This window comes from Dermacentor albipictus, unplaced genomic scaffold (genome assembly GCF_038994185.2).
Source record: "Dermacentor albipictus isolate Rhodes 1998 colony unplaced genomic scaffold, USDA_Dalb.pri_finalv2 scaffold_30, whole genome shotgun sequence".
Lineage (NCBI taxonomy): Eukaryota > Metazoa > Arthropoda > Arachnida > Ixodida > Ixodidae > Dermacentor > Dermacentor albipictus.
Window position 1 is genome coordinate 1,061,694 of NW_027225584.1, and position 12,385 is coordinate 1,074,078.

Genomic DNA, 12,385 nt, shown 5'->3' on the forward strand with positions numbered 1-12,385 from the left:
GGTTGTCGCGAAATTTTTTGGGGGCCTGACATTGTCGATATAGTACAGCAAATCTTGTTGCTATCGGCCAGAATCAAACGAATGGTTTAAAAACTACTGATGTGCTAGCCAGATGTTCTGGATCGATCACTTCTGGGGGTATCCTTCAACAATGCTGTTTGGCTAAGCCATAGGGAAGAATGTCCTATGCTCTAGTGGCTCTTTGTGTGGGATGCGACATTAAGCAAAAGTGAAAGCTTACCTGAAGGGGATTGAGTGAGAATGCAGCCCCGGCTTTGCGTCCAAATAGCCCTATGTTTTGCTCATCCCCCTATATGTTGGAAATGAAAACTTGATTAATTTGTGTCCCTGTCCAAAGGTTCACCTCGACTGTCCTGGCTAATGGCAATTTCTTGTCTCATTTTTCTTCCCTTTCAGAGCCGAATGCTCAGTTCAACGAGTACATGTTAAATCACCGCCTTCCAGAAATGCACAAGACGGACGAGCTACTGAAGCAGTACCCCACCACAGACTGCTTAGCAAAGGTTTGTAAATGTCATAGAAGTCTAGCAGTTTGCAGCTCTTGAACATTGCTAGTCTTTTGCTTTATAAAGCCCCTCACTGCATCTCTTTTATCGCCAAGAAAAGATGTCTTACGCCAGAGAACAACGGTGCTGTAGTCTGCTTCACCCAAGCAAGGGCCGATTGAAGGTGGTATGAAGCATGCTCGGACGTGTGGCTGGAGCGGCAAGGGAGGCTGCGGTCCAAGACCCTCGATCACTTAATGTTGTATTGCTGAACCCATACTGCACGTTAAGTTGCAACTGTGGCGGTTTCTAATAAACGGGGCAAAAACAATGGCCTGATGGTTACTACTCGGGCATGCAAAATCTATTTGATAGTTTACAGAGGGCCACCTGTTAGGATGAAGTTAAAGGGGCCAGTGCTCCTTCTGTGTGGCGCTTGTTTGTGAGGCAGGAAACAGGTGATCTATTGGAAAGGGTAAAGATCTGCAGCTGGAAAGAACAAGGAGGCATCTCTTCGAAACCGCTCCTTTCACCTCCACTTGAACAGAGAGCCGTCCTCGCCGAACCGACAAGTACTGCCTTCTTTCCTGTGACTGTGGTTGAACTGTGCATTGCGTTGATAGTGAGGAAAGGCTTGAAAGAAAGCGAGCATGGGTGTGCTCTTTCCATGCCCTCTGCCTGGTTGCTTCGGCACATTATGCGATATTGAACCAGTGCGGCACACTAGAACAAATTGGTGCACATGTTCGCTGTGAATGTTAACCCCCCCAACTTTCCAATCAAGTGGGATGCAACAACGTCTTGTCAGGTGAAATCTCCATGAGTAAAACAGGTAACTGACCAACATAAAAGAAATGTGATTGTTTTGAGATGGTTATACAGATTCCCCGTTTGTGAAAGGTTATCACATTATGAACGAGGTCCCTTAAGTTTTGGTTTTATGCACTCGTCGGCAACCTGTTGTACTAATGATACCTCATCTTGTCTCCCAATGCCGTCTTCACCAGTTTAAATCAAGTTTGCTGCAAGGGATTCCCCAGGTCTTCTGCTAGGTGGGGCTTATTCAAGGTCGGGGTCGAGATGGGCTTCTGCAGACCCTTATGAATCTTGGTGATACTTTGAGCCTGTGGACCACATTGCAAGAAACAACCTGTGGCCATATGTATCTTTGTACAAAAATTACCAGAGGATTGTGGCACTAGCATCATTCGGCTATCATTGGAATGATGGCTAGTATACGTGGATTTGTCTAATCCTCGTGCTTGAAGCTTGAGACATTCTAGTGTCATGATTTGTATTATGCTTTCATCTCTTTAATTTTCTAAACACTTGTTCTTTTCTAAATTCTACAAGTTGGTCATGGTCCTGGTGCACGCATGCAACAATTTTATTGTCACCTGTGTGACGCAGTACTTGAAGCCAGGATGGAGTTCAGGCGAATCCTTCTGTTGCTCGTAATTTCCATGCTCTCCAAACCCCCACACTTGCATCTGTCATATACAGTCGCACCCGTTTGTAATCGGCTTGATAGTTCCACGAAAAGTTGTCGTATCGTAAGTTGGTTATATGTGGACGCTCCCTTCAAAATGCCTGAACATTAAGACACTATAGCCAGCTTTGGCAGGTATGCTTCGATACCACTTTGCTTTGAAAATGGGTTTTTTGTTCCTGGTACATTTGCGCGTCTAACCGCAAGTTCCCATTAAAAAAACCATCTAAAAAACAAAATACAGTGTCGTAGCTCCTTCTAAATGGTGCCCTGCCGGTTTTGATCACCTGTCGTCAACTATGAGCACCTCTGCTGCCGCTTTTTCCTTCAAGGGCTTGTGATATATATTACTATCGGCGGGACACGAGCGGATTCTGCATACAATAGAGAAGTGTTCTAGTTGGCCGCAAGCGAAAAATACTGCGGCATGCCGGCATGTGGCAAAGGTCTTGCTGCTACGATTGCTGCACTGGACAGCGTGCTAAGCAACGCTTGAACTGCCGTTGGTTCGTATTCGTCAAAATTGTCCAAACAGTACGCATAACATAGTGTTCGTGGTGTCGCACAGAGAGCTGCACTTTCGTGGGTGGTGCGCTGCCGTGCACAGAGTTCGGTTGCACTTCTGTGCTTCAGAACTTCGTGTGCGCTCTGCTTGTACAACGACCAGGTTTGAAGTGTTCTTTGCAGCACCGTGGCATTTTTGTGAATGTTCATTACCGTAAAAACCGGGCTATAGGTCGGACCGCAATCTAGGTTGATACCCCAACTAGCTAATTCTAAAAATGAAAAAAAAAATCTTTTTCAATGGCACAAGTGCCGAAACATACCCTTACCTTGAATCAAATGCGACTCGTGCACAATAGTGACAGTATTTATTTAAATGCTGCTCGCATGTGCACCAGGCCAGTTTTTAACAGTATGCTTGTCAGCACCTTATTAACGGCGCTGAGCGGTGAAGCAAACAAGATACGCGCATGTATACACATGCACTTACTTTCGCTATTTCGCCACTCCGTGCCGTGATGATAAGGTGCTGACAAACATGCGGGTCGCGCGATGCTGTAAAAAATTGGCCGGGTGAACAGTGCGCAGAAGGGCACAAAGTGCGGAAGCGCTACTCCGGATCAGAGCAACGCCTTTAATCAGAGTGGTCCGAACTAGTGTCGGATGACGAGTGCTTCTCGCTGCCCAGTCCAGAGGCGCGCGCGCAATCTCTGCCGCTTTCAAATGGATGCATTCGGCTGTCACAGGCCGTGATCTTACACGCAGCTCCCGGACGAACTCCGCAACCTTGTCTTCCAGTTGTGCGGTCCGCTGCAGGCCGTCCACGAAATGGCGTTTTCTGTTTGTTTGCTGCTTCTGTCTGCGCCAGTACCGAATACTATTTTCGGATACTCCAAATTCGCGCTGTGCCGCGAGGTTGCCGTGGGCTTCCGCACACTCAATCGCCTTTTTCTCGAAGGCGACGGGGATTTGTCGTCGGCTTCCGCTCATTTTGAAACCAAATGTGAAAAAGGAGCCTTTAACCAGTATAACTTTGTGACAATGTAAACGCAAATCGGCAGTGCCACAATGCCGCCACGACGCAACTAGTAGCGATGGCCACGACGCGCTGCTGCTGATGGCGATAACGAAGGCGCTTCTTTACTTCATCCGCCCATTGTTGCAAGACCTCCGCAGTTTTTTCACCAATGTCCGGTATATAAGACGAGGGTTGACTTTTCGCAATGGTTTTTTAATTAAAAAGTTCGACTTATATTCCGGTTTCTACAGTATATCTGGATGTAGTTTAAATTGGCAGGGACGGAAAGTTGTAAATGCCGTGAAATGTGGTTGTAATAACCCATAGATTGTTACACCTGGGATCGTTTCAAGTGGGTTTGAGTGTACCGGCACCAGAATTCTCTAGTGATTCCCACAGAAAACTTTGTTCAAATGAGAACGTGACAGGTTGCCTCACTCTGCTTGCTGTTTCTTGTTCACAGCTGCTGGGAGAGGTGGGAAGCTTCTTCGCAAGCTATTGGCCAATCACCCGGGACATATCCATCATCGCCAGGCGTCACCACCGTGCCTTTGTGTACCCCGTGTGAGTAGTTGCTGCGGCTCTGCTGTATGAAGCAGTGGTTTAGTGATCGTTCGCACGTTCTGTTGAATGCATACCACTTACAAGCAGGAATAATTTGTTGAAAGGGGGACATTGTCTTTTCTTTCTTTCCATAGCGAAAGTGTTTGTGATGAATTCACTTTTATCTTAAACCGTTGTTTGCCTTCTGCACTGATCTTAAGTGTATTGAGTTGTGTTTTTACTGTTTCAACTTGCTCATGATTGACGGTCGAACCATAATGTAACGCATGACGAAAGCGGCAAGTCGCTAGACTTGTAGACGTGTGCACAAGCTGTTCGGCACCACACTGGACAGACGTACCCATCAGAAAAATGTTGCGGAGTTAAACAAGTTTGCCAAACAATGTCTTTTTATTTTTTAATAACTTCCCTATTTGCGAACACATGAGTTGGCCCCTAACGCTGTCGGCCTGTGCGGCAATGACCGTGCAGAGCGATGTCGATCATGACGTGATGCGCATTTCCAGCTTTTGTCCGTTGCGCAGATTGGCCTTGCCAAGCTGGTAACCCACAGAAACGACTTGCTGTAAAGATGGAGACTCCCTCCTTTCCCTGGAAGAAAACTAAAAAGCAAAACTTCCTAGGCAATAGATTGCCATTAAGCACAGTATGACCTACTATTAAATTGAAAGCTTCATAGGTATTTCGGACAACTTCGCTGTTTCTTCAGCTTTGGAGGCATGCAGGGCTTGATTCTTTACGACTGAAATTTTATCAATAATTTTTTTTTCCAAAGCTCCATATATGAACTGAGTTATTAGTGCTGGCATATCAATTTAGTGTTCCCTTTAACAGGAGTAGAATGTATACTATGGTAGTACATCCCGACTCCTAGGTACCCAAATTACTTTTAGCTAGCTACATTCTTGTTGCATAATGTGAGTAGCCTCTTGGGCGTGTGAAGCACCATGTTTCTTGCACAAAATTTATAAGCATAAGTCTTCGTTAAAAAGCTAAATACAGAATCTAATTTCAGAAAATTGATTTTTTCATGATTAGATTCGAAATCTATTGTTTATTTGCACACTCCTAATATAAAAAAGTAAATACATTTATAAAACTTCATATATTTATAAAACTACTCACTGAGGTATGACACACTAGACAAGGACATTGTGCTATTGTCCTTGTCCGGTTTGCCCTATTGTGGTTATTAGTTAAAGCTTATCGGTACCGGTAACACCAACTAGCCCAATTTTTCGCTGTACTCACTGCTTTATTTCACTGAGTACTCTGCTGCTCATGACGAAACCAAGCACAAAACTTGCGTTTCCCAAAGCAGGGGTGCCGCTGCAAACGCATTGGAATTCTATGTGCTTTGACTCGTGCCCATAAAGCTGATAGCACGAGCTATGCATTTGTTTCACGACACCCATGGACTGGGTGCAGGCAGCGCTCGCGGTAGCACATCGGTGCCGCCTAGCGGTGATCTTCTCGTCTTCACACAAGTCTTCACACCAGTCTTCAGCGACTCACTTGTAGCGGATGCTGATCCCGATGTATGCCTGCTAAGAGTTTGCATGAATCTGCTAATTCCTCCCCCCCCCCCCTTTTTCTTAAATTATTATTATTGCAGGCTCTCAGTCCAGATTATCGGCTCTCGCCGCCTAATCTGGTTCCACCTTGACCTCCCGTTCGACATAGACACGTACCCGAACGCTGTGATCGTGCCATCAATGCGTCCGTACTCGGACGAGTATGACGTAATCCCGTGAGTGTTGCAAACTTTTCTTAATCCTTTCCTGGTTCAGACTTTGTAATTGAATGAAAAAATTTCTTTCGTGCATCGGAATAATGAAATACAAGCAAGAATGAAAAAAAAAACAATTCGACTGCATTTTTGGCAACGTATAGAAGGCTTTTATAATGCTTTGTCAACAACTCAGGATGATCGAGACAGCATGTGGCGTGTCGTGGTCTTCAATTACAATTATGGTAAAGGGACTGACAACTGGCCAGAACGTGTTGCGGGACATTGATGGAAAATGAAATTACCGTGATTTATAGTGATAAGAATCCAGCACGCTGTTCACGCTTTAAGTAGGAATCTTAATTTTAAATTGTCAAAAAGAAGTCTCAAACCAGGAAGTGGCGAAAATGGTGGTGTATGATTACACTTGCACATTCTACACTTTGGAAATAAATGCACGTGTGGCTATGGCAACATGCAGTACTCCGTATCACGTGTAAAGGCGTCGTTTCGTTTTCGATGCAATTGGTTTTTTTCTTGACTGGTTAAAACGAAAGCAGTTGGACAGTAAAACGCGTAGCCATCATCGCAGAAATCGTCTAACAATTTGGGAAAACATGCGTTGCAGGAACGTCGGCTTCATAAACACAACTACATATACTGTGTTACAGCACGGCCATACTTATCGTCTGCCTACCACTAATGTAGGCATATGATCACTATTGCACTTGCCTATCGCCATTTTTAGAGTGCTTCTAGTGAAAGACTACATCCTCACTGCAGATATAAAGGTTCTGATAAAAAAAAAATGTTTCCATGGCATTTTCCGCGTTAGTGCAGTTCATTATTAAACACTCCGACCAGTAAGCTTTCTATTACACTAAAAAAATGGGTGCCATTAAAATTCGTTGTCAGTCCCTTTACCTATGATGAAGACTGTATGTACACTATTTTGATATCTGCCACTAATTTGCAGGTAAAAATTCTCTGCAAGTTTGAGTCAAGACCAACTATTTCACATACTCTGCATGCTAATTGCTTTGTGCACTGTATAAAGCTTTTGTGTTTGTAGAAGGATCGACATTTGGGCGAGTTGGTACTGGTTGAACATCTTGAAGGCGCAGCGCAAAAAGACGGTGACAGAAGGCAGGAACACACAGGACAGCGCTGAACTCACAACTAACTTTATTTGAAGGCACACATACACTTATGTACACAACCCATAGTCACGTGCTCTCCCATCTATGGCGTCATTATCAGTGCGCAGGCAAAAAACACGCAAAACCATTCAATGTAATGCTACATTATGAAGCGGCTTAAAAATTCAAGTTCACTATCATGCAAATTTATCGATGGTATGCTTATAAAACGCGACCCTTTTTTCCTGATATAGAAGGCCTCAATAATCTCTCTCGTAGTCTGATTTTTGTGCTTGGAAAGTATTGTGGTGTCTTTATATATTGGAGTGCACCCATGCTCAGAGCAATGCCGCGTGACATGCGAGTAGGCATTACCCGTTAGTGAGCGCCTATGTTAAGACAATCTAATATTGAGGCAACAACCTGTTTGACCGATGTATACCTGACCGCAGGAAAATGGAAGTTCATAAACGACTCCCATTCTACAGTGCACTAACGGGGAGATATGCTTAACAGTACAGCCTTTCCCAGCATGAGTGGAGGCAGCCTGGGCCAATTTCCTATCGATCTTACCACAAATTTCGTTCAACTTGTTAGGGGCGGAAAAAACAACATTTATATCAAATCTGCCTGCTACATTCCTGAGATTATGTGATAGTTTATGAACATATGGAATAACAACCAGTTTTTTCTTCTTTTCGGCAGGCTCTAGATTATTCATTTTTGTGGGTGCTGCTAGTTTTACACGTTTAACAAGCTTCTGTACTGTCATGCGGATAGCATTCTCTCGAAAACCTGCCGCTCTCAAACGCTCCAGTTGTGTTAAGAAACTCTTAGACGTCTTGTGAAAACACGATTTCGAGAGTGCGGAAAATAGAACCGAAACCGCAATGCCGTTTTTTACCACCTTGGAATGTGCGGAGTGAAAATTTAAAATTGGTTTTTCTGACATTCGGCAATACATCCAGCACACATGCGTATCAGTTAGCCTTAGCCATGCATCAAGTTTTCTTCCAAGACTCGACACTCCATTGGAAGAAGAACGAGGTGATAGAATGGCGCTTTGTGCATTTTAATAATAATAATAATAATAATAATAATAATAATAATAATAATAATAATAATGCTTATTTCCCATCAAGCAAGATGGAGGAGGCTGCAGGTAAAAGCTGCACGAACAAACGGCAGCTTGACAGGCGCCCGCAGCCCCTTCTACAAGACGTCAGTAAAAAAGGTTACAGGAAGGAACATCAAAAAGAAACATAGGCACCGAAATGGACACTAGGAATGAACACAAAAAATCAGCCAATGAGAAAGATTAGATACCTTATACATGGTGTTGCCGTATTGCAGCATTACTTATTTTTAAAATATCAGTGGTAGTTTTGCTGTAAATATTCAGGAGGGTGGGCAGGGTGAAGGACAGTTTTTCTGTAAAGTAGTTAGCTCGAGGGGTTAAAACATTCCATTTTTCTTTGTGCCGGGTGATGTGTATGAAAATGTTTTCTTTTAGTGATGATAAGTCACGTAGAAAAGTTCTATTTTTAAATACTTCGCGTTTGAAGGCTAGTGTTAACTTATAGTCATAAAGATTTTTTACATGTATAATGTTTGTTTTTTGAAAAAAAAACTGTGTGTATGGCTGTTATACGGTAAGTCATAAAGCAGTCTGACTTTTTTTCTGGAGGACAAAAAGTTTCTGTAAGTTAGTTTGAGTAGTTCTGCCCCAAACCAATAAACAGTAATTTAGATGAGAGTAAAAAAGCGAATTATAGAGATGTTTCAACTTGAATGGCAGGTATGTTCTTAGGTGAGATAAGACTCCAGCTACATGAGTTAACTTGGTCAAAGCAGCGTCAATGTGGTTATCCCAAAGCATATTATTGGAAAAAGTTACGCCAAGGATTTTAATCTGATCAGTTATTTGTAGTGGTTCGCCCCCATACGTTAAGTTCATTGGAGTGTTGAACTGTTTCAATTTCGGCCTAAATATAACAGATTTTCTTTCATTAACATTAATTTTCAGCTGGTTTGCTATTGACCATTTTTTCAGGTGTATAAGGAAGGAGTTTGCTGCACTTACCAGTTGATAACAATCGGGAGCTGTCATAAAAATACTGGCGTCATCCGCATATAAAATATATTTTGATTTTGTACAGATATTTGTAAGGTCGTTGATGTAAATATTAAAGAGCAGTGGACCCAAAATGCTCCCTTGGGGAACACCTCTAATAATAAATTTTAAGTCAGATTGATATGATTCAATTCTTACAAACTCTTGCCGGTGACTAGGGTATGATAAATTAGTTGCAGGAAATGTCCGCGGATCCCATATATTTCAAGTTTCTTAAGTAGTGTACAGTGATGAATACAGTCAAAGGCTTTATAAAAATCCACATAAATACCTAGTACTAACATTTGTTTTTCAAATTGTGGTAAAATAAATTCTTTATGTTCAAGTAACGCCATTTCCGTAGATTTGCTTTTGCTGAATCCAAACTGTGCAGGTGAGATTAAATTGCGTTTATCAAGGAAGCTGGACATTCGAATATGGATAACTTTCTCCAATCCCTTAGAGAATATGGGTAGTACAGAAATTGGTCGATAATTACCCATGTCATTCGCATCACCCTTTTTGAACAGTACAGTCACTTTTTAAATTAGCATTCTTTTCGGAAATAAGGCGCTCCACAAGCAGATGTTAAAAATGTAAGTTATATAGGGACACAGAATGTCAAAAACATATTTAATTGGACAAATTTGCATAAGTTCTGCGTCACAGCTTGGACTATTTTTAAGAGAGGAAAAAACTGACATCACGTCGGATGTGGTTACTGGACTGAGAAAAGCGCAACGTTGGTTGTGAGCAGGCATGAAGTCGATGAACTCATTGAGTACTCCACAGTCAGAATACTGAAGGAAGTGATCATTAAAAGAATTGGCAAATGCGTTGCCGCTTACTTCTCTGCTATCCAATGACAATTTCCAGATACCTGGTGTCGATCTTCTAGGCCTTATAAAGATATTTAGTTTTTTCCACAGTTGATCACTTTTGTATAGACAACACTCGAATTCAGAGTAAAGGTAACGAGATCTGCTCGTTCTGATCTCCTTGTTTAGTTTATTTCGATATGTTTTATATTTCTTGAGAAGATTCGGATCTTTTGTTTTAACAAAACTATGGTAAAGCGAGTTCTTGTAGTTAATTTTGCTGCGCAGTGCGGGTGTAATCCAGGGCTTACGAATATTTCTACCCAGGGTAAACGTTTTCAGCGGGAAATGTTTCTTATAAACCTCCGTTATTTTATTAATAAACCTGTTGTATGTGTCATCAGCATTTTCTATTTCCAGAAGCAATTCAAAGTCAAACTGCCGTAATTCGTTTCTAAAACTGTCTAGACCAGCCTTCCTAATGGGTTGACAAACAACGCGCTGTCGGATTTTACGGGCTTCCATACTGTGTTTCTGTATCGAGAATCATCGGGAGGTGATCACTAAGATCGGATGATACAACTGCCGTCGTGATGTTCGTTTTGTCAATGTTTGTTATGAAAAGGTCAAGTAATGTTTCACAGTCTTTTGTTACTCTTGTGGGTAATGTAATGGTGTTCTCACACCCATTTGAGATAATGAGCGTTTCCATTGCTTTTTGCAGATTAGTATTTGCCAGCATAGCAATATTAAAATCACCGCCCGAAATCACATAGTAACCATTGTTAGAAATGAAATCCAGGAATTGCTCATAAAAGTGAAAGAAGTTCAGAGCATTTCCATCAGGAGACCTATAGCAAACAGAAAATACCTGTTTGTTCACACGTGCTGAGAGTATTTCAAAGTCATTGCAAACAACGCAGAACGAATCAAGCAGTTCACTATTGACACCCGGCTTTATCAGCAACATAACACCACCACCACGACGCGTGGATCGATTTAACGACAACGACTGATAAGAGGAGAATGTGTAGTTATTTTGGCCGTCTTTACACCAAGTTTCCGTCAACATGACATCAAACAAAAAAGAAAAGCTAGAAATAAAAGCGTCAATATCGGTTTCCTTGTTACACAGTGAACGGGTGTTTAAGTGAAGACATTTGAGGGAAGTTTTGTTATTACTTGCTACAACGGTGCTTACCTCATCAGGAAGAAAGTCACTGCGATTAGCCAAGGCAAACATCAAAAATACCTTTCATACACATGGCTATAACGTGATAAGAAGAATTATGTAGGAAGATCATGTGCACTGCGCACTACAATCACTGAATCACCATTGGCTTTGCGCACCAAAATTTTACCATTTCTGTGCCAGACGTACTGGTGCGCATTTAGCTTCGCCCAGTGTTTTGTTTGTTCTAGAAATTGACGGTTATTGACGATCAGCGATACTTGCAGGGTAAATCCCTGCATATTTATTGTTGTTGGGAATCGGCAGTTTCTTCTTAAAAGGAATGGTATCGCAGGCTTCTGCATGCGTTACGTATGGAAGCTGGCAGGCGGCATGTCAAGCACCTCGTGAAGCCTGGTGTTGCCTTCAACAAAGTGTTGGTTTGTAGCAATGTGCATGGCACGTCGACGTGAAAGGAAGGCACGCATTGAGTAATGCAGGGAGCGAGATTCACCTGAAGCATGTCTGCTGCTCTTCCTGAGCCACCACTTGACATAACTGGCAAAAATGAGTCTCTGTCCACAAACGTGCTTGCAATATAGAAGCTGTGCTGTATTTTGCTCATTGCTTTAGCCCTGCACTGTTTTCAACTTCCGCAAATCTGCAGGACGGAGAAGATACGCCGGATCACTGCACGCGTCAACCCTGGTCCCAAGTACTTGGTTCGACTGGTTGACGAGATTCAGAGCTTCGTGGGGATATGACTGCCAAAAGTTGTCGACCTGGCTTGCAAGCTGGTTTGGAGTTTGTATAAATTAACAGTCTCGGTGGCTGTGGCTTTAAGCTGTCTTGCAAAACTGGCAGGCTGTAGCTCCGTGCAATTTTTGCAAGCTATTTATTATTTGCCACAACTGTGTATTATTCGAAAGTCCAGTGTGGTTGCTTTCTTCGTAGTTTCTTGTACAGCATGAGTGTTTTAACGTAGTTTTAATCTTCCCCTGTGAAATTTGGATTCACCATGTGCACATTTGCAGTAGTGTACAACAGGTGTATTGTATAGTGTTTGTGCTGTCTTTCTTAATTACCTCACTCATGCTTTTTACCTCAAATACAATGCAATTAACACCAATAGGATGTATTATGCAACAGAATGGGCACATTCATGGCTGGTTATTACGTGATTGGCCAATCATTCCTATGTTTTTGGCGGATTATCGAGCTTCTCGTGGTAATTCTTCTTACCAGCGATCGGCGGACTCTTCAGGACTCCCCCAACACCAAGTTTCGCCAGGTGGGCCCATCTTCTGGCCGATAAGCAGCGCCTTTTGTCCCGC

General features: G+C 42.6%; 1 protein-coding gene across 2 annotated transcripts in view; it reads left to right on the forward strand.

Moving 5' to 3' along the window:
• LOC135908445 (uncharacterized) overlaps positions 1-11,881 on the forward strand; it is a 121,704-nt gene extending 109,823 nt beyond the window's left edge. For both annotated transcript variants that reach the window (XM_065440218.1, XM_070529767.1), the window contains 4 exons: positions 418-524; positions 3,981-4,081; positions 5,697-5,831; positions 11,719-11,881. In XM_065440218.1, the coding sequence (XP_065296290.1) occupies positions 418-524; positions 3,981-4,081; positions 5,697-5,831; positions 11,719-11,815 (440 nt within the window). In that variant the 3' untranslated portion in view covers positions 11,816-11,881. The remainder of the gene's footprint in view (positions 1-417; positions 525-3,980; positions 4,082-5,696; positions 5,832-11,718) is intronic.
• Positions 11,882-12,385: the final 504 nt, after the last annotated feature.